This window comes from Eretmochelys imbricata, chromosome 21, assembly GCF_965152235.1.
Source record: "Eretmochelys imbricata isolate rEreImb1 chromosome 21, rEreImb1.hap1, whole genome shotgun sequence".
NCBI lineage: Eukaryota > Metazoa > Chordata > Testudines > Cheloniidae > Eretmochelys > Eretmochelys imbricata.
The window spans coordinates 13050488-13073233 of record NC_135592.1 but is presented as its reverse complement, the minus strand read 5'-3'; the positions used below and the strand labels follow the sequence as shown (position 1 = coordinate 13073233).

General features: G+C 49.8%; 1 protein-coding gene across 1 annotated transcript; it reads right to left on the bottom strand.

Annotated features, from left to right (window-relative positions):
• Positions 1-1965: 1965 nt before the first annotated feature.
• LOC144278254 (adhesion G protein-coupled receptor E3-like) lies at positions 1966-22512 on the bottom strand. Its single transcript, XM_077839491.1, has 16 exons — positions 22482-22512; positions 20952-20984; positions 20240-20269; positions 17871-18038; positions 17556-17632; positions 16916-17023; positions 15341-15518; positions 14808-14927; positions 12715-12911; positions 10531-10701; positions 6657-6854; positions 5377-5612; positions 5041-5107; positions 4019-4110; positions 2624-2792; positions 1966-2154 (listed from the first exon to the last, which is right to left on the bottom strand). Exons 1-16 carry the CDS (start codon positions 22510-22512, stop codon positions 1966-1968), a joined length of 2064 nt encoding a protein of 687 aa, XP_077695617.1.
• Positions 22513-22746: the final 234 nt, after the last annotated feature.

Here is a 22746-nt window from a genome sequence, read left to right as displayed (position 1 = left end):
CTATAATACAAAAAGAAACCAACTGACAATACAATCTGTGGGTGAACTCCCGCCCCACTCAAGCCAATGGGGGTTTTGCCATTGACGTCAATGGAGCCAGTATCCCACCTTATGTATCTATCACCAATCACCATAGTATCTGGGTCCTAGATTCATGCATGACTAGTACAAACGAATCTGTATTGCAATGAGAATGATACAGGATTACATAAAGCAAAGAACAAAAGATGGGCTAAGATGAACCCCTGGATCTCTCACACCCTTCCAAATGTCAAGATGTTGAAAAAGCCAGATCTGGATCCAAATTTTGGGCCTCGAGGCCAGACTGTAGATCCTAGTTTAGAATCAGTTTCAGGCAGAGGTGAAAGTAAGCCGGTGCGGTCAGGTATGGCGTACCAGTGAGAGTCGATGCACAGCCAACCGTATCAGCAGGAGGCAGCTTCCCCAGGTCGACAATTTAAAAGGGCCCTGGGCTCTCAGCAGCGGCTGGAGCCCCTGGCCCTTTAAATTTCCGCCAGAGCCCTGCTGCCGGAGCCCTGGGGTAGCGGCGGCGGCCGGGAGTCCCGGGGCTCTGGCAGCGACTTAAAAGGGCCCAGGGCTCTGGCTGCAGTAGCAGCGGCCGGGAACCCCAGGCCCTTTAAATCACCGCTGGAGCCCTCTGGTAGTGACAGTGGCAGCTGGGAGCCCCAGTGCTCCAGCGGTGATTTAAAGGGCCCAGGGATTTAAAGGCCCCGCCCCTACTGCCCGAGGCCACGCCCCTTCTGCCCGAGGCCACGCCCCTTCCGCCCGAGGTGCCCCCCACATACACCTTGCTCAGGACCCTGGCCCTGCGTTCCGGTAAGTCCCTTAAGTTATTTTCACCCCTGGTTTCAGGATAAGGTTCAAACAAGGCACACACTGGGCCACTGGGTGAATTGGTTGGATAAAGATCCAACCTGAGCCTTCCTTAAGCCAAACCTGAACGAAACTGCTTTTACACAGGGGGAAGGGCTTGGAGATCAGGATTTCGTAGCTCTGGTCTCCTGAAGTATCATAGTTTTGCCTGGTGGCTCAGAGTCCACCAGTTGAAGGCTTTGTAGCTCGTGGGCTTGAGAATGGAGACATTCTTTAGTGACACAGCAGAAGCGTTTAATGAGACTCTGCCAACCCCTTTCCTCTGTGTCTTGGACCAGGGAGGAGAACAGCACTGAAAACCAATAAAGAGAGGCCAGGCAAAGGAGATCAATCCCACGTCACTTTCTGCTGGTGGGATGGGACAGCGTTTTGCTGAGGATCCTGGAACAGAAAGAAAAGGAAGCAAAGTATGAATCAGGCACTGGAGATAGAATCCTGGAGTGCAGGGCCAGCCTTACACATCAGCAGCACAATGTGGACATCAGGGTGGGCGAATCTGGCTATAAAATGATAACGCTCTGTGGGTATCCTCTGCCATTAAAAAGCCACTGGTGGCATTCAGACTCCCAATAAAGCCACTACTGAAATTATCTGCTGGCTAGAGATGGTTGGACATTTTTAAATTAGCAAAAATTTGTCAACATTTTTTCCTGGCAAAAATTTGGCCCTTTTTTGTTTTGCAAAAATGTGGCATAATATTTTTGACAAAAATTTGGCACCCTTTATTTTTGCTGGAGAGGTGGAGTGGCAAAAATTTGGCACCAAAAATGCATCAAAAACACTTTGCCGACATTTGTGACTGTTTTTTTTTTTTTTTAATACATATACCAACTTCCTGAGTGGTCGCAATGCTTCGAAAATTCAAAATGTTGGTGACAATTTTTCTTGAAAATGTTTGCAAAATGTCATTCCGCATTTCTCTCCCGATGGCCTAACCCATTCGGTTTATTACCACAAAGGGGGCAAAACCCAGAGCTCAGCTGTACCAGTGTGAACCCTGTCCTCCACAAGGAGACTTGCTATATGGACTGGGTGAGCTTTGGCAAGGCTTGCAGTACCTTATCGATGGAGCTAATTGAAGTGAGAGAAAGGGACAGAGGCGGGAGGGTCGAGGTTAGTACATTGCTGCTCATCTACATTTCGATTCTCTCTTACCGGGGCCTTGCTGGAGGGGAAAGCAGACATAGTAATATTGGAAGACGAAGGTTCTTCCTTGGAGCGTCGAAGCCTCGTAAATAATTTCCAATACTCCTCTCTCACCTGAGGGTTGAAAATCCCCCGTCACTTACGGGATCTGAGCAGGGATGTAAACAGAAGTCCCTGATCACATCTTGACATGCTAAATCCCACAAACACATGCCAATCCATCCCACCATGCTAGCCAAATCCCAGTGCAGGTAATTCCATTCCGCGGGCCAGGTCCTCAGCTGATGTTTGACTCCAAAGGCGATATCTCAGATATCCCCATGGAAGATCCAGCCCAGCTGTTCCAGCGCTAAAGGGTTGTACTGTGTTGCTGTATGCTGCTAAACAGCTACTGTGCTTTGCCCCAGAGGTGGCTGCATTTCAGCACCCTACTGCTTCCTCACAGCACCCTACTGCTCTCCCTTCCCCTCCCCTTTTCCACTCCCTTCATTTCTCTCCTTCCCCCACTCCTTTGCCACCCCCAGTAAAAGCTCAGACCCAGCCCACACCTGCTGCCCGTAGGCTGGGGGCATGCAGGCTTCACCTTTCTATTGAGCAGGCAGTGCACCACAAAGATGAAGGTTCCCAGCATGCTGTTGGTGATGGTGAACAGGTACCCCATCACCGTGGCCAGCGGCCCGAACTGGAAGGTGCCCAGCCCCCAAGTGAGGCCCAGGACTAAGAGATGAGCCAGGGCTTTAAAAGTCAGTGACCTGAAACAGGGGGAAAACAACCATGTGACAGCCACTGGGATATTGGCACTGGGAGGGAGAACATCAGACATGAAAGCAGAACCTCCCCCTGAGTTTCCATTCCAGATCCCTTGAAAAGGTAACGCCCACGCTCAGTGAAGAGCAAGAAAGAGGAACACCCGGTTGAAAGTGGATCCTGGCGGGTCCGGTCAGCACTGCTAACTGGGCCGTTGACTGTCCAGCCGGCGGCATCCCACAGCTCCTGGGAAGCAGCCGGTATGTCCGCCCTCCAGCTCCTATGTGTAGGGGCAGCTAGGGGGGCTCCGCGTGCTGCCCCCGTCCCAAGCACCACCCTCCCATTGACTGGGAACTGGAGCCTCCTGGCCACGGCTCCGCTTGGGAGCCGGAGGGGGGACATGCTGCTGCGTCCGGGAGCTGCTTGAGGTAAGTGCTGCCCAGAGCCTGCACCCCTGACCTCCTCCCAGGCCCCAACCCCCTGCCCCAGCCCCAGCCCTGATCCCCCTCCCACCCTCCAAACCCCTCAATCCCAGCCCAAACCACCCTCCTGCACCCCAAACCCCTCATCCCCAGCCCCACCCCAGAGCCTGCATCCCCAGCCGGAGCCCTCACCCCCGCAACCCCAATCCCCTGCCCCAGCCCAGAGCCCCTCCCCGCTCTCCGAACCCCTCAGCCCAAGCCTGGAGCCCCCTCCTGAACACCAAACCTGGTGAACATCATACCTGGCCCCACCCCAGAGCCCTCACCCCCTCTTGCATCCCAACCCACTGCCTCAGCCTGGAGCCCTCTCACACTCTGAACTCCCCATTTCTGGCCACACTCTGGAGCTCACACCCTCAGCCAGAGCCCTCACCCCTTCACACACCCCAACCCCTGAGCCAGCCTGGTGAAAATGAACAAGTGAGTGAGGGTGGGGAGAGCGAGAGACAGAGGGAGGGGGGATGGAGTGAGAGGGGGCGGGGCCTTGGATAAGGGGTGGGGCATGGGCAGGGTATAGAAGGAGGGCGGGACAGGGGCGCGGCAAGGGTGTTCAGTTTTGTGTGAGTAGAAAGTTGGTAACCTTCCTCCATGCCTCAGTTTCCCTATCTGGAAATAGGTTCATAGTATTTCATCCACCACTCAGAGGTGTTGTGAGGCTAAAACTGTTAGTGAGGTATTCAGCCACTGTCGTGACAGGGACCACGTAATAACCAAGAGAGAGATTATCCATTTCCCCCTAGGAATCTTGCCTGGTGTTCCTCAGAGTAGACAGCTCTGCCTTGAGGGAGGAAAGATGCTCTCGCAAAAGCTTCAGAGTAAGGCAGAAAAATACAAAATTTATCTGTAAAGAGAAAAACCAAAGGAGTCCCTCGTACATTTCATCTCAACCTCAGGGTCCAGAGCCCCACCTAGTGTAAATCAGCCTAGCGCCTGACTGGACCGTAACCAAGTTCCACCAGTTGAGGATCTGGCCCATGGGATGGAAGATTAAATTGGACCCTGGGGCTAGAATTACTTTTGGCCGGTGGTTCGAGATGGCCTAGTGTCCCAGAGAAATGCCTCACGGCTGACCTGCAGCCCCAGCACTTTGTTGCTCTAGTCCCCAGGCCTTGTGCAGGTTGATGATATACGGGGGGAGCCTAAACGGGCCAGGAAATGTTCTGGACTGTGAGAATATTGAACATCAATGAATGTCAAAAATACCCGGTGGTGCCTGATTGCCCTCTCACTCAGCCTGGTGTAAACCAGGAGTAACTCCATTGGGCCTGTTTCCCCTCTCCCTCACGCCAGTGTAAATCAGGAGGAACTCCACTGAAGACAATGGAGGGAGACCAGGTGTGAGGAGAATCAGGCCCACTCTGTTGCTCAGACGGCTCTGAACAACGTTGTTCTTTATGTTCTAGATGGCCCATCCCCCCAACTCCCCCACACCATAGGCTATAGCTCTCCTTAGGAGGTTTATCTGTCTGGGGTGTCTGTCACTGCTAGCCTCACTGAGGACGTGTAGGGGCCAGAGCTCTGGGATTACACTAGCTGCTCCTCGGGGGGCTGCCGTTCCCAAAATGGGGTAGCGATGCATTCATTCTGCAAAATCTCCTTGGTCGGGTCGGGTTGTATGCCTTCAGACTCCAGACCCAGGGCGCCCCAGACCCGCCTCCTCCTAGTGACTCTGGTCTGGGCCCCATCTCTTTGGTGTTCCCATCTATAAGAGATTCCACCACAGCCCTCTGGTTCTGCTGCTCTGGGAAACCCGAGACCCTGCTGTACCCACCACAACCACAGCGCAGACAGGCCCAAGGAAATTCCATCTAAAACCATTATCAGGATTGAGCCAGCAGCTACAAAGAAAGAGAGAAAGGCCATCAGCAGAACCCTGGCAAGACCTGTACGGCCTGCATTTGCTACCTCGGCACCACTGCCATGTGACACCGGTGGAAGCACCAATGGTGGCACCGGCATTGCTGATCTAAGGTGGGGGTCTTTATACAGTCAGTGTGAATGGAATTCACCCCAGTGCCTGCAGGATGCACAAGTGCTCCTAGGCACAAGGCTCTGGCACAGGTTCTCCATACTGAGACAAAGCTCCCCCTTGCCACGCAGGACTTACTGATAAGGAGTTCCATAGCTGTTGGGAGCGCTGGCTGCAGACGTGATCACAATCACTGCGGGGAGTCCGTAGCCAAAGGGGTACATGCATTTCCGTGTGCATCTGCCCGTGCCTGAGTAATTTTTCACCTTCAGATTCCTGACAATGAGGTACAGACTCACTGCTTCTAGCAACATCCAGGCAAAGCAAGCAAGGAAGAGGTAATGCAGCAAGCCGGCGGTGATGGAACACATAAGCTGGAGGAGGAATGGAATGTCAGTCCAGGTTTATTTGGAGAAATGAGCTCTCTTCCTGCCTTGGGAGGGTGCACCTAGATTGTGGGCAGGCAAACGCTTAGGGTGGGAAACTGAAACTGACCCTAAGTCTGTTGAACACCTGGCGTGAGCACTGCCCCAGCTCAATGCTGCATTATAGGTACAGCCAGTGGAAATCTGGGGATCTTGTCTCAGCAGGGTCAGAGCAGGCTTTGGCTTTGTTTCATACCTGCTGAGATTTGCATTGGGATGGAATCACTTCCAGCCTGCTCCAAATATCAGCCCAGATTCACTGAACTCAGCCCAGTTATGGGGTTGAAAGGAAGCCTCTAACCTGGGGCAACTAAGTGAGGGTTAGATTATTGAGGTTTTACCCCGCTCTAGTTACAGACCCCAGCAAAGGTTGCAGTTACAATGGGTCACAGAATCATAGGAGTAGAAGGAACCGCAAGTGTCATCTAGTCTAACCCCCTGCTGAGATGCAGGATTTGTTGGGTCTAAAATCATCCCTGGGTGGTGCAATCTCTACTGCAGTCCATTTACTATCATTCTCCTCTCACTCACCCTGGTGTAAATCAGGAGTAACTCCACTGAAATAGGTTTCAGTGGTAGCTGTGTTAGTCTGTATCAGTAAAACAAACAAACAACAACAACAAAAAACGAGGAGTCCTTGTGGCACCTTAGAGACTAACAAATTTATTTGGGCATAAGATTTTGTGGGCTAGAACCCACTTCATCAGATGCATGAAGTAAAAGATACAGGAGCAGTATAAATACATGAAAGGATGTGGGTTGTTTTACCAAGTGTTAGGTCAGTCTAACGAGATAAATCAATTAACAGCAGCATACCAAGGTGCCACAAGAACTCCTCGTTTTTTTCCCCACTGAAATAGCGGAGTGTAAGTGCAAGCAGAATCCGGCCCAGTTGGGAGTCAGCCCAACATATGTGAGATCCCAATGCAGGTAGGTGAAGAAACCACAATGGGAGCTGTGAACGGTGCCTGGAGAATTCTGCGCCTACTGTACCTTGTTGTAAGTCTTGTCTATTCCCACTAGGAAGAGGAGATCGGCCAGGAAGAGGCACATGCTGAGCTGCAGGTGGAGGAAGGTGCTGCTGGTGTTACGGATGGGGTGGCAGAAGAGGAAGGTGACGATAGCCAGAATGAGACAGATCAGGGAGATGATGAGCCCAGTTTGGCTGATCACAAAGAGGGCAAAATCCACCTGTGACACAGAACAGCTGAAGTCAGGGCCATGGGTTGCTCCCACTCACCAAGGCCTTTGGTGCTTCTAGTCTGTCTGGGAACTCATAGAATCATAGAGTATCAGGGTTGGAAGGGACCTCAGGAGGTCATCTAGTCCAACCCTCTGCTCAAAGCAGGACCAAGCCCCAATTTTTGCCCCAGATCCCAAATGGGCCCCTCAAGGATTGAACTTACAACCCTGGGCTTAGCAGGCCAATCCTCAAACCACTGAGCTATCCCTCCCCCGCTTCTTACTACATCATGCTGGTTTTGCGTGCATTAGCAACGTAGCCATCTCACCTTCTCGTGGCTGCCCAAAATGTGCGTAAGGGGCCTGGTATAATGGTGGCCACAGACGTTTTCCTTTAGCTAAAGCGGTAGAGGCCTGGGCTTTTGGAGCTGAAGCTCTAGTGGCTTGATTTTTAGAGATACACTCTACCCAAGAGGCAGCTGCATTTCGGAGGTGAGAGAAGCAATTCCTCTACGCATGCTGCATAAGACACGTGAGAATTGCTGTAAACTGCCCCAACCCTATTTCTGCTGTATTAGCCTGACAGCCATGATCTAAATTCAGTGGATTCTCATGGGACACTGACTGTCTTGGGGGATTAGCATGACATTTTATTAAACGGGCGGCCCAGGACTAGAGAAGCAAGAACTAGACCGTACACTGGATTGACTCATTTTACAGCAGTTTGCGAAGGCCCCTGGGGAGAGAAAGTCATTAGTTCAGTTTATCCAGGGAGTTAATTGCACTTCATTTATAGGCCTGGATCCTCAGTGAGTGTAAATGGGCATAACTCTGCTGACTTCACTGAGTTCAATGGAGCTATGTTGATTACACCAGCTGAGGATCTGGCCCATAGGTTGTTTTTTGTTGTTGTTGTTGTTTTGGGGTTTTTTTAGATATAATGAGATAATGGCAAGAGATTTTTCTAGATTATTATATGCAGTATTTTCTCTGCCACCATGATGAGCATAGCCCCCCCTCCTGTGCCATGTTAACTAGGGTGACCAGATAGCAAGTGTGAAAAATCGAGACAGGGGGTGGAGGGTAATAGGCACCTATATAAGAAGAAGCTCCAAATATTGGGACTGTCGCTATAAAATTGGAACATCTGGTCACCCTAATGTTAACTGCCTTCAAAGGAAGGGAATTGTTTCTCTCCTCTGAGCTTTGCTTGTCTCTTCATTTGCTTGCTTTGTATTTGCCAAAGCAACAGCGCCCCCTAGTGGAAAGACACAGAACATCTTATAAGCAGGCCTATACTTCCAACATGTCTAGTTGTCAATATTTAAAATTATACCCCTCATGGAAAGTAGAGGTTGATGATCTATGGATGGTTATCACAATGGTCTTTAACCAGCAGTCTGATCACTGGCTCACCAATTAAATCCCTCTGGAGTAAATCTAAGGAGCAAAGTTGTGCCTAATTGATAGATTGGGCATGGGCTGGAGAAAGCTACAGGGCTAAGCAAGCCATTAGCCCAGAAAATAGAAACGTGTGGGTGATGGTGGGGGTGCAACATGACATGATATGACATGACACCAAATCCTATGCTTTGAGAGTTGGAGCCAGAACAGATCTCAAAAAGGGGAAATACCTTTGTTCCCCTGCCCTTCGCTGAGTGAGCTAAGGTCTCCAAGTGGTTTGTAGAGAGACAGGAGAGGAATAATGCCCTGTCACAAACCCCAGTACTAAAAAACAGAATTTCAGGTTCATGGCAACATGGAATTCAGTTTTTAACTACACCCTATACAAAGAAAATTGCTCGTGTTTTTAGATTTAGATTTTAGATTTTTAGATAGGGGGAGGGATAGGTCAGTGGTTTGAGCATTGGCCTGCTAAACCCAGGGTTGTGAGTTCAAACCCTGAGGGGGCCATTTAGGGATCTGGGGCAAAGATTGGGGATTGGTCCTGCTTTGAGCAGAGGGTGGGACTAGATGACCTCCTAAGGTCCCTTCCAACTCTGCTATTCTGATTCAAGGTATATAGGATTAAAGGTGCCCAGAATGGGTCTTGTTACTTGTGATCACCTTGACTACAGTGTGGGTCTCTGTAGAAATAGCACTATGTTTAGCCTCTCTGTGACCCTATTAAATGTGCCACTCAGCGGATGGGTCAAAAGAAATATTTGTCTAACTCCCAGTCGTGCAAACTCAGCTTGGGGTCAGAGCATATGGCGCGGTTCCTTCTGGAGCGTGCGTCACTCACAACAAAGATTCTGCAACTGGAATCTAGTGACCAGTTCTGCTAATTCTGCACGAGTCACACGTAAATCTAGCAGTGCTGGCTCAGTAGGGCTAACAGTAAAACAATCTAATTTTAGTCAGCAAAGAGGAAGACGCAGCAGCAAAGAGGAATTTCTATTACAACAGCACCCAGAAGCCCCTTCTAAGATCAGGGCCCACTGGGAGGGGTGCTGTACAGGCACATGGTAAGAGACAGTCCTTCCTCCCAGTCCTCTGTCTGAGCTAGAGGAGAACCCTGCTTTGTGAGTCAGTGGTACTAGGGGTGGGTGACCAGTCTGGGTTGTAAATATCGAATTCTGTCAGTCCTAAGGCTCTACAGGAAGGGTCCAAGATCTCCAAGACAGCAGGAAACCTGCAGTGATGTTTGCACGACAATGCTACGTGTGCTGGGTGCAATGGAGATTGGATTTGACAGAAATGAATGTCGGTTTGGATTTCTGCCCCGAGGCCTGATCCTGCTGTCCCTGGGGAGAAGAGTAAGACGTCAGTTGAGATGGGCTGGAGCTGTTGTTGTTTCTGCTGCTGTTAAAGTCTGATCCTGTTTATGTAGCAGAGACAGCTATGAACAATGGAGGGACTGCCCAAGGCACATGGAAGGTCAGAGCTGAGCCGTGTGGGCTGAGGAGTTGCACTGGCTGCAGACGCAGGGTCTAGGAGATTGGTTTTGCAGCCTGTGTGCATAGGCGCTGACATCCCCTCTTTTTTGTGGGTGCTCGACCCACCCCTTTGCCCCCTGTTCTGCCCCCACTCCACCCCTTCTACGAGGCCCCGCCTCTTCCCCCCCTTCCCCGCCCCCATTCCAACCCCTTCCCCAAATCTCTGCCCCGGCCCTGCCTCTTCCCCGCCTCCTTCCCTGAGCGCGCCATGTTCTCGCTTCTCCCCCACCTCCTGAAGCGTGCTAACGCTGCCAAACAGCTGTTTGGCGGCAGCTGGGTGGGAAATGCTGGGAGGTAGGCAGAGGAGTGGGGACGCGGCGCGCTCTGGGGGGCAGGAGGAGGTAGGGAAGGGTGGGAGGGGAGCTTGGCTGCCAGTGGGTGCAGAGCACCCACTAATTTTTCCCTGTGGGTGCTCCAGCCCCGGAGAGGCAGCAGAGAGACAGAACTTCCTGGGCACAGAGCTCGCTGGAGTGGCTGGCGTGGAGATTTATGAGCCAGAAAACTGCCTATTCTTTGTATGTCCTGTGTTCAGGAAAACAGGACTTTGTGTACATGTTTTGTACATAAACAAGATTACGCTGAAGTACACACCTGAGCAGTAGCATCAATTTCTCCACCCTGCAAGGCTCTGAGTATTGGCCAGCTGCTTGGGCCACGGGGACATCGTTATGCCCAGTGGGGAGCCCAGCATCCCATGCACTGACCCTTCCAGAGACACCTGATTTTAAGCCCAAAGTCCCAAATACCTGAACGACACCAGGCGCCATCAGCACCGCAAAGCTGGCCAGGTAGCGACAGCTGCACCGAGTGTGAGTGACATTGGAGTGAAGGTGCTGGCAGCCCTGGGGGGACCAGACACCATCCTGGCCTGCAGAGTTCCAGTGGACACAGATGGCCCGATCCAGCAGAGTCTTGTCCTGCAAGGATTTGCAATCACAGACAGAAAGGGGGTTCAGACCATATTAAGCAACAGCAGAGTCTTTAACAGCAAGTCAACACAGGGATGAGTTCGGAGCTCCTGGATTCCCTCCAGGAAATGGTGATTAGGGTCAAGCAGGAGTTTCTCTCTCCCCACCGTGCTCTGCATGGCACAAACAACTAGACTCATCAGGAAGGATGCTGTGTTTGTTGGACACATGGGCTGAACTGCTACAGCCAGTCATGTGTCCCTGGGATCCTTTGATGTGTTTGGTCTTTCCTAGATCTCAGGGGATGAGAGCCCATGGGACAAGTCTTCAGCTAATTTCAGGCATCAGAAATAATGGACTGGCATAAAGTACCTTTATTGAGACCCACATCTCGACACTCTACTACAGCAATGGTGCAAAACACAGAGTGATTGTTATTATTAATCATAAATATTTGTATAGCACCATCAATAATTATTTTTATCCAAGGACCTTAAATGAAGGTCAGTTGGATTAACCTGATTTTACAGATGGGGAAACTGGGGAACAGAGCAGTTAAGTAATTTGTCCAAGTTCACCCAGCAAATCCACAGAACACCCTGGAGTAGAATCCGCATCCTTGGAGCGCCAGTCTGAAATCTTACTTTTGATATTCCCTACTGTCTGAGAGATACATACAGGGTCTCTGCCCCAAAGAGCTTAAAACCTAAGAAGAGACAAAATGAGGGGGTATGGACAAACACCAGGGGGAGGAGAGGTGGTGGGAAGACAAGGTTCATTCATCCAATGGCATCAGCTGAGCTACACCAGGGTGATTTTGAGCCTCAGTATTCAGCCCCAAGGGGTTAGAAATATTCGTTGCAAGAAATGGGCCCACGGCACAGCTTTTGGGGATGGATCCTAAAACTTGGGGTATTTGGTCCAGGCTTTGGGTTTGGCCATTCCTCTAGAATTGGGATTGTTCAATGATGGGTCACGACCAAGCAAAATTAAATGAACACAACCCAATGGGGGCTCCCCCCACACCCAGAAAACCCACCACAAGGAGAATGAAAACATCCACCTGCTCATAGGTTCCTGGGAATGGGGAGGTCAGGGACAGGGAGACAGACTGAGAGGCTGGAGAGGGAGAGAGGGCTTGGTGTGCTGATCATATCCCAGTCCATGTCAGGCCAGCAGCCACCCAAGAAACAGAGGAGCCAGGCAGCAGCCTCAATGGGCCGGTGATACAGTACAGGGGGTGAGGCAGTGACCTCACAGAAGTCTAGGGCAGCACCATGGGATACAGGGATGCATCTGGTGGTGCCCTTCCCCCAGCTCCTGGTGCACTATCGGGATCCCAGGTGCTTCCATGCCAAGCAGAGGGTATCCGGGGACCAGACTTGCCAATGGGATCCTATGACTTGCCCTGACAAATACATTCCATGACCTGCTGTGCCACGGCAGTGGGATCCCATGGCCGGCCCTCCCTGCCATTTCCGGGGGGGGAGACGTGGTGAACACATCATCCCATGATACTTCTCCAATATCCTCCCCCCTCTCTGAGCCTTTCACCGCCACAGGGCATGAGGCCAGGAAGACAGAGATTCTTGTCTTAACCTATCACCTGGGGTTGCCACCTGTCCAGGTTTCCCCAGGATCGCCCCCCTTTTGAGGCGGCTGCCCTGTGAGAGCTGGAAGGGCGCTCAGTGCACACGGCCAGCTGCCCAGTGGTAGGGGCACAGCATCGTCCCACGTGTCCTGGTTTTTCGTACCTGAGAGGTGGCAAACCTATTACCACCACTCTGACTGAACTCCTGCGGCATGCACCTAAAGCTGGGCCCAAGTCATGGAGTTCCGATCCAGATGCGAATCCAGATCCAAAACTCCCTGAGGCTTCTCAGAGACCCAGGGTCGTGGTTTGGGCCTTTACGGACTGCCATACTCTGCGGGGGTCCATAACAGACAAGATGGGTTGATAACGGACTCTCCTTTCCCCCAGCTCATGCTGTTACATATTGAGGACACACATTGTCGACCCACCTCAAGGTGCTGGAAGGTGAGGTTGATGGGGCTGGAAATCTTCTTCTTCCAGGTGTTGGTGGAGGTACTCACCACTCTGGAGTTCACGCGAACCTGTTCTGGTCTTGCCTTGCTCCCTGGATTTTCATCCTGCAAAAATCTCCCTCCCAGTAGGGACTCCAGCCCCATGTAGGAGATAAAAGCGACAGCAGCAGAACCTGCAAGCGGGTGAGGTTGAGGGAGGAGGGGCTGAAACAGCTTAGGGGCAGATGGTGGGGCTAGTTGGGAAATTTGGTTTTCCTCCTGCAAAAAAATTGTGATGAACATGACCCCCCCCCACCCAACCCCCCGTTTCCTTCAATTTTTTGTATTTTTGTCAAAAAAAGAGAAATTTTTCCAACAACTGAAATTTTTTGCTCAACATGCCATTTTATCAAAAAACTCATTTTCTGCAGGACAAAAAACAATGTTTCCACCAGCTCCGGAGACTGGCTGAACCAACGGGTAAAAATGATTTCCCGGATGTGTTGCTTAAGGTAAGATAGCACAGAGTCCAGCTCTGCAAGGTGCCTACAAATTCCACTAACTTCAGAGGGACACTCAGCACCAACAGCTTGTGGCTATCCTAAACCTCTGAGTTACAGAAGCCAGGAGGGGAAGACAGGGGTTGATTTCTCCAAATTGCTCTGTTTGTTACACTCCCCCTGAAGCTCTGGCACTGGCCACTGATGGAACATTGGTCTGATGCAGTACGGCCGTTCTTGTGTGAACCGGACTGGGGTCAAACAGCATCCGATTGGACAATATTCCCAGACTGTGAGGCCAGAAGGGACCATTAGATCTTCTAGTCTGACCTGGCCTGAGAATTTCACCCTGTTATTCCTCTATTGAGCTCAATCACTTGAGTTTGGCTAAAACATCTCTTCCAGAAACGCAACCATCTGGATCTATCAAGAGATGAGAAATCCACCACTTCCCTTGACAGTTTGTGCCAATGGCTAATTGTCCTCTGTTAAAAATCTGTGCTTTGTTTCTAATTTGAATGCGTCCAGCTTTAACTTCCAGCTGTTTGTTCTTGCCAGGCCTTTCTCTGCTAGGTTTAATGGTTTAAAAGCCTGTCCACTGTCTGGGATTGGCTTTTGATCAGGCCCATATGACATTCTTGCCCGCACAGCGAACTTTGAAAGGGCCCACTGAGTCCCTACTTGGGCAAACTTGCCCTGACCTCGGTGTCTGAGGAAGTGCTTGATCCAATAAGAACAGGAAGGAAGGACTTTTTAAGGCATGCAAGACCTGGGCCTGACCCTGAGGAATCAGTGAGAGTTGAGGGTACTGAGCAGAATCAGGGCCCTTTGTCGGTGCATTAACACCAGCGGGGGAGCCAAGAAATCAATGAGACGCTCATTTAGAAAACTGGCCTATGAGGAAGAATTGTGAATATTTAGTTCAGAGAGGAGAAGGCTGAGTAGGGACCTGATAACAGGCTTTCAATACATACAAGATTGCTATACAGAGGATGGTGATCAATTATTCTCCATGGCCACCGAGGGCAGGACAGGAAGGATTCAGCTTTTGCAGTTAGGGAGCTTCAGGTCAGAAATTAGGAAAATCTGTTTAACTCTAAGGATGGCTCAGCACTTGAACAGGTGACCTAGGGAGGTTGTGGAATCCCCGTCATTGGGGGGTTTTAAGAACAGGTTGGACAAACACCTGTCAGGGCTGGTCTAGGTATATTTCATCCAGCCTTAGTGTGGAGGGATGGACTAAGTGACCTCTTGAGGTCGCTTCCAGCTCTACATTTCTCTGCTTCGGTGATTCCATTACTAAGGGACTTGCACAGCATGGCTGGTCCCCACACTACGGGCTGCATTCTGCCCCTTTACTCATATGGGATCAAACTCACTGTTGTCAACCCATTGAAGACAATGGATAGTAAATTGCTCCACAAAGAGTCCTGTAAACCTCATGGCGCCATTCACAGAGTAAGGGCCAACTTGCCATGAGCAAGTTACTAATCCACGAGGGTGCCAGTTTTATATATGAGCCCTGAACTACAAGGCACCGGAAAGGAAAGTAGTTATGATCAGTGGGTTGCAGGGATGTCTCCATGGTACCTTCCATGTCAGGATCAGTGACGGCAGTGCAGTGAATATCCATTCTGTCTTCGTGAGCACTGAACCCAAGTACCTCACTCCGCAGACTACAGTTCTCATCTGTGAGCTTCGTCTGAATCGCTGAAAGGCGCCAAAAGAAAGGGGCTCGGGTAACTGAGTACTTCTCATGCACATGTATTAGCTGTATTACAGTAACATGCAGAGGCCCCCAGTTAGAGATCAGGGCCCCACTCTGCTGGGTGTTGCACGGACAGGTAGGAGGAGACAGTCCCTGCCCCACTGCTCTTACAATCAAAGTAACTTCAACGGCAATATCTCTGTATGTGGACCAGCCCCCAAGGCATTCTGTCAAAAAGCTGGTTCCAGCCTCTAAATCCACACCTGGATCCAGGGCTGAATGTAGAGCCTCTTTCTAAGACAGACTTAATCATAACCCTGTGCTGAACACCCCAAAAACCTGGGGGTAAGTGGTTAAAAACCCAGCGCCCGACACCTATGTGAATTTCATGGCTCGGGCCCAGTCTACTTCTTACCCATTAGCTTGGTGGTTGCAGTCTGGGTTTGGTTCTCCGGAGAGGCGAGGGCAGCTGTCACTGCGGCTGACCCCACACTCTGCAGAAGCAGCGTTGCCGCAGAAGCGACTTCTTCCATGCTTTCGATGCTCCAGAGGGAGCTGTCCACAAGGACATGTTCGAAGGATGCCGCTGTCTCCTAGAGAGGGTTAGGGGGTCAGAGCCTGCATCATGACCGTTTGGAAAGTCTCCGGCTTTCCCCTGCATTCCAACGGGGGCTATGTTCCCTCTGTCCAGCTCCACGCACTTAAGTGCGGAACTCCTGGTGGGAAACGGGTTGCAGCCCACTGATTTCTGTGGCCTTTGGGGTCGGGCCCTAGGAGACGACTCAAATACTTATGGAGATACCAAAACGGTGAAGGATAGTCCTAAAATCTGTGTGGAAAATCCATACAGGCGGATAGGCAGACAGACAGACTGACAGGGACTATCCTGTCGAGCGATTGCCACCCCTGTGCAGAAGACCAGAACAAGGCCTGTTTCAGTCTCCTATAAACCCTACAGAATGTAAGTGACACATACACCTTTTGCTGGCCCACTGCTCAGTGATACATTTGATGTCAATGGGAGTTAGGCAGGGCTATCCTTAGGCATACGCAGCAAATGCGGCTGCCTAGGGCACCCAAAAATTTGGGGCACCACCGGGACCATAGGCGCCGACTTCTCATCTTGCTGCGGGGGTGCTCAACCCCTGCACTCTGCTCCAGGCCCTCCCCCGACTCCACCCCTCCCCCCAAGGCCCCACCCCCGCCCCACCTCGTCCCACCCCTGCTCCACCCCCGCCCCACCTCTTCCCCACCTCCTCCCCCGAGCATGCCCTGTCCCTGCTCCTCCCCCTCCCTCCTGGAACTCGAACGCTGAGAATCAGCTGTTCGCGGTGCTCTGGAAGCACTGGGAGGGAGGGGGAAGAGTTGGTAACTGCACTGGTGGGTGCTCTGCACCCACTAAATTTTCCCTGTGGGTGCTCCAGCCCTGGAGCACCCACCCACGGAGTCCGCCCCATGACCAGGACAGCAGGTAAGCGCGGGTCGGCTCCCACACACCCAGTGCACGCTGCAGTCTCCTTACGAGGCAGAAGGCAGGGGCCGTATTCATTTTGTGTTGCTAAGAGTAAGGAGGGCATAGGGGCACCAGTTTAATAATACTGCGGCGGGCCCCATAAATCCTAAGGATGGTTCTGGAGTTAGGCATGCAATACCTTTCAGGCTCTGGGCAGTTGTTCCTAAAGTGAACAGGAGTATTTGTGGCACCTTAGAGACTAACAAATTTATTTGAGCATAAGGTTTCGTGGAGCTCACGAAAGCTTATGCCCAAATAAATTTGTTAGTCTCTAAGGTGCCACAAGTACTCCTTGTTCTTTGTGCGGATACAGACCTACACGGCTGCCACTCTGAAACCTGTTCCTAAAGTGGAGTGTTACAAGAGGATTCTAAACTGGCTCAGCCAGTGTCAGTCAGGGAGCTACACCAGTCCTGGCAGAGACCGGGGTGTCCCAGTGTTAAAGGTGGGTCTCTCTAACAATGGAACATTTCTGACCTCTAGGGAAGTGGTCAAGCTGACATTCTCACAGGCAGGTGTCAGGAGGCTGAGGGTGGAATTGACCAGCGAACAGAACAAGCTGTTTTTCCTGTTATCCCAATTAATCTAGGAAACCACAAGAGATAAGACACATGTCATTAGGGTTCATCCAGTGAATAAAGGCCAGTCATGCACAGTGTCCCAGAACATAAGCTCGTGTAAATCGATATAGCTGCATGAAAGCCAATAGAGCTACATTGATTTACATCAGCAGGAGGCACAAATACCGTTCATGGAAGAACTGCATTGCTCATACGTTCTATCCCACCCCTTCTATCTCATCTCAGCACGGCAGGAAACCCTGCCTGGGAATTATCATCAGTGCTCTTCATTGACACTTAGAATAGGGGATAACAATCCCTAGCTCTTATATAGCACTTTTCAACAACAGCTCTCAAAGGAGGTCAGCATCATTAGCCTATTCTGAAGAGGGGGAAACTGAGGCATGGGAGGCGAAGTGACTTGTCCAAGGTCAGCCAGTAGGCCAGCGTCAGAGCCAGAAACAGAGACTCAGCTCTTCTGAATCCCACGCTGGCGTCTTGTCCATGTGTGTGTCCTCCAGTGCTATTTTCACATCCACGAAACAATGCTAACTTACCTGCTGTGATCCATTCAAACACATCTTCACGTAGTCATTTTCTCTCATGAAACCTGATCGGCAGTGAAGGGGGATTTCTGTGCAAGGAAAGAACAGGGTGAGACCATTTGTCCTCCTCACGCTGTGCAGGACAAATGCAGCTTGATTTTTGGTTTTGTTCACAGCTAACACCCTGGAGCCAAATGTAGGGTCCCCGTGGCCTTAAGTGATACATGGACCTGTGCTGGCCCTCTGCACAGAGGTGAATTCCACCCTGTATGGGGACCCTTGGATGAAAGATGCTGAAGAAAGACCCAGTGCTAGTGTGACACTTACCCTCACAGCCAGACTCACTGGTAGCAAGGAAAGGCTCTTTTCCAGAGATGAATCTGAACCCGTCTTCACATATGCAGTGAGAGATGTTACAGGAAACCGCATTGGGGCCACAGTCATGGTCGCTGCCACTCCCGCTTTCTACATCTTCAGAATCATCAACAGAAAGAGCTGGAACAATAAAAAGCCGCCCATTTCAGTACAAGAGTGTCAGGGTCTGCTGGCCCTGTCTCTCGGGCACCAGATCAGACTCCGATGGGACGCAATTGGTGGAGAAGTGGGCAGTGGCAGGGAATCACCCTCAGCACCGGTGATCGGGGACTGCTGGAGCTCATGACATGTGCATCCCAACTGGCTATGTAGCACTAACTAGGACAATTAGAGACTCTTTCCAATGGGCTTTGGATCAGGCCCTCACTGAGTTAAACAGAAGGAGATTAAAAGAGGCAGGGCAGGGTAGAAAGGCATGCATTCAGCTGGGAGGTAGAACGAGCTGGAGTCAGTGAGGTGGCAAGATTCCGGGGGGCTTTCAAATGGCAGGAGCTGAGGGGAAGAAAGTTCTTGCAGAGTGTTAGTAGCCTGGCTGTGGAGCAAGCCAAAGAAGAGGCCAGCAGGAGATGAACAGGAATGAGGAGGGGCTGGAGGAAGACGAGATCTGTGGGGCAGGCTGGGGGAACTCCAGAGAAGGTCTAAAACACAAGGAGCTGAACTCCAGCTGTGGAAGTCCCCTGGTGCAGAGGAGCTCCGAGACTATCTGCCCTTTCACCTGCCATGCACGGGGAAGGGGGAGGACATAGGCAGCGTTCTCCTGGTCCTTACACCACTGGAGCAAGATTCCTTGCAGAGCTTGGGTGGGCGGAGGGCAATTTTGAGCTGGATCTTGAAAGGAACGGAGAGCCAGTAGGGACGAGCAAGGATGAGGGCAACGTGATCGCAGTTCACTGTGCCGCACTGTGTTCTGCTCACGCCTGGAGCTGGGCATGGAGCAGAGGAGGAAGTTGCAAAGGAAGGGGCGTGAAGGCCCGGCTGAAGGTTGCAGCCGAGCTGGACTTGAGATGGGTGGAGCTCGGGGGTGCGGTTGCATTGCGGGCAGGACATGTGCACACACAGATGACGTGAGGGTAGGAGAGTCCAGAGTTAAGGATGATGGCTGGGACACAAGTGGTGGAAGATACTTATGATTAGGGGGAAAGATGTGGGGGAAACAGCCAATCACCATCCCCTTAAAAGCCCTGGGGAGGAGTTACCTGATCTTGGTCAGGCTACCAAGCCATCAGAGGACGATGTAGGTAAGTGGGGGTGGGATCACTAACCCTAAGCAAACACCCCAAAATCATGAGATTAACTGAAAAATGATAAGATTTTTCAAACTAACAAATGTTGGGTTATTTTTATTTGCCTGCTGGCACTGGGTCACAATTATTGGGAGTGGACCACATCCACCCTGACTGAATTGGCCTGCAATGTAGGTTCTCCACTTGTAAGGTAACTCCCTTCTCTTCATGTGCCAATATATATTTATGCCTGTATCTGTAATTTTCACTACAAGGCATGTTTTCTAATCCTTCAATCATTCTTGTGGCTCCATTCTCCTGAGAATATGTATTTCCATCAAAATCAAAATGCTTTGTGAAATTGGGTCAATTGTTCCAGAATTTTGTTTTGGAAGAAAACTAGAAAAAAAAAATTCTGACAATGTCAAAACATTTGACATTTTCAGAACAAAACATTTTGATTTTTCATTTTGAAATTACTTTTCATGTCAATTTTTAAAAACGTGTTATGTATTATTATATATGGTTTCGGGCATGACCTGAGACCAGGGTTCAAATCTCTGCTCTGCCACTGAATTTCCTGTGTGATCTTTGGCAACTCACTTAGCCTCTCTGTGCCTCAGTTCCTCATTTGTACGAGACTACAGTTGAGGTGGCTGGCAGTCTGGGTACCAAAGAAACCATCAGAAGTCAACCCTACCGAAGCTTGGCATTGGAAACAGGAGAAGGTGATATATGCATTAGCTTCTAATACAATACACAATTTTCAAAAGTGAAAATGGAAACAAAACATTTTTGGTGGACACAAAATGATTTTTTTCTGGAATTTCCTATGTGGAGAGTTTCAGAATGATCAGTTGTTGTTCTGATTCGGAACTGAGCCAGAGTTTGAAGTCTCGAAAGTCTTTGCCAAATGAAATTCTTGGGCTCTACACACAGGGACCGCCTACCAAATCCCCAAATATCACTTCAGTGCTAGGAATTGCTTCTTTGCCTTGTGCTGGCCCCTTTGTAATACCACCAGCTGTTTGCCTAGGCCCCTTTCCCTTCTTATTAAAATGTAATAAGGAACTGGAGGGAATTAAAATTCATACTCACAGTAGAAAGTCACATGATAACAGCTGAAGGCTGTGGAAAGAAAAAAGAAGGCAAATAATCTGAGAGTGCATTAAGGTAAATGCCCTGGGAGAGCTGCTAACAAAAATCCCAGTACACGTTAAGATGCTCCATATATGAAATGTGCGACATGTGCATGTTGCAAGTATATGAAACCATCCAGGAGAACGACATGAAAGGGACAATTGATTCAACTCCCACTGGATTTAATGGGGCTCTTTCTCATTGATTGTCATGCAAGTTGGGTCGGGCTCCACCCATTGACTTTAAACTGATTAACAGCAGCTGAGGATCAGGCCCTTAGTAAAAAGGGCTTTACAAAACTAAGGACCTAAAGCTGCTGCCCTGTGTACTGTATGCGGCCTGATGCAAAGCTCACTGAGGTCAATGGAAAAACTTCCATAGGTTTGGCACTAAGCCCACACGTTAGTCCTACATGGAGTGCTGTTAACTTCAGCTGGTTCCTGAGTGAATAAATGTTTGCCAGATTGGGCCCTGGAGTGGTTTTTTATTTATGCTATGCCCATTGTGGTGGTATCTGGTCACACAGCAGAGAATAAATGCCAAAATAATTGCTTCCCACCACAAGTACAGACCAATAGGCACAGGCTAAATTCCGATCAGCCTCCCCCATTAGATGGGAAAAATAACACAGGCAATGCACCCAAAGTCAGAAAGTTAAAAATAATCCCACCTGCTTCATCGCAGAAAAGAAGGAATCCGAGACCTGCAGTTAAATAACAATCGGATGTTAAAAGGGTTGTGTCTGAGGGCAGAGGTTGTGAGGGCTTCCCCCTTGTTAACCCCACCCAGAGCAATTGATGGGGCTAGGCCTTATGTACTAATCAACAGGACTCTTTGTTCTTTAAAGAAAGGTAACATGTGATTTGAAATGACTGGAAGTCTCACTATCTTCCAACTTTAGCAGGCAAGGGACTCTGCTCTAGACAGCTCCAGGACCACTGGGCTTTGTACTCTACCCAGGGTCTCTGTCCTGTACACTATTCCCCATTCATTTCAAATCTGACCTTGCTTTTCAAACCCACTTGCACCATCCAATTTTCACGTCTCTTTCTCTTTACTCCCCTCTGCTTTGCTCCGTCTTCTCCTCTACTGCCAGCCTCCTTGCACTCCCTTTGAACAATCGACTGGTGAAAGAGTCTTCTCCTCTGCAACCTCTGAGGCCTGGAACTGCCTCCCTGCCTCATTCTGCCACATGAGTTCTCCATCTGTGTTTAAACCTCACCTGAAAATGCACCTTTTCTCCCTGGCATTTACCATCTCCTTTAGTGTGTCCCCCTCTCTGCTGTTTTTTATTACACCACATCATTTTATTCTGTGCAGCATTTAAGTAAACAGTGTGTAGGAAAAGAGCTGCACAAAAGCTGTGTGGTGTGTTGAAATTAATGGTCCCAGAGAAGCTCTGCTGGGCTCCTGTCTCTAGCTGCGATTCCAGAGGCACTCTGGCGCTACTCATTTAGTGTTAGTTCTAGAAAGAGGGGAATGGCGGGGGTGGGGGGCGGGGGGCAAGGAGCTGGTATTGTAGTGGAATGCCAGTCATGCATGAGCAGGACATCAGTTAAATCAGCCTGATATTCACTAACACAACAAGAGGTGTAAGTTACACAAGCTGTTACAAGGGTGTAATTGGGTCCAGTATAAACTGGCTTAATTTACAAGCTGAGGGGGCTGGAAGACAAGGCTACTATGAAACAGATGTTAGTTGCATTGCTTAATGAACTACTGAAAGGTGCTCAGATACTATGGAGTCGAGCACATTATAATAACCTTATAGACTAGAAAAAACACATATAAAATACATGTTATAAATGACCCCCTCTTAGAATCTCTTGAATGCATTTATAACCACTTGATAGATGGACTGATAGAGGGACAAAAGACTGTGTCTCATATGATGATGCTAGGTAGACAGGTAGGCAGATGGAAAAATAGAGGGATGGAAGACTAAGTCATTATAGACAGATTATATAGGTAGAAAGACAGATAGATGTCCCATATGATGACAGATAAATAGATTTTGGTCCAAGGAAGATTTTGACCCCAGAATCAGACTAATTTTATAATAATCCTAAATCAAATAGTCGAGTGTGATTTTAAAAAAACAATTTTCACACAATAAAATTCCCGGAGAAAATGACCTTTAAATATTGTCCCACAGATCAGTGAAAATGGTCCCCCCTCTGGCCCTGGGTGTCGTACTCACCCCATAAAAAGCACTTGGGTCTGTTCCTCATGGTGTTGCTGGGATGTGTTAATATGTCATCAGTTCCAAAGCATGAAGGAACTTCAAACTGCTGGCACTGACTTATATAGGGTAGAAATTGCTTGTTTACTTCCGCAAATACTGGGGCCTTCTTGTAGAAACATTCATTATATGGACTCTGCCTGCTAATCGCTCTGTACAGCAGCTAGCCCTCTATCTATCTCATTGTACAGTCGATCAGTGGGTCTCAACCAGGCATACGCGT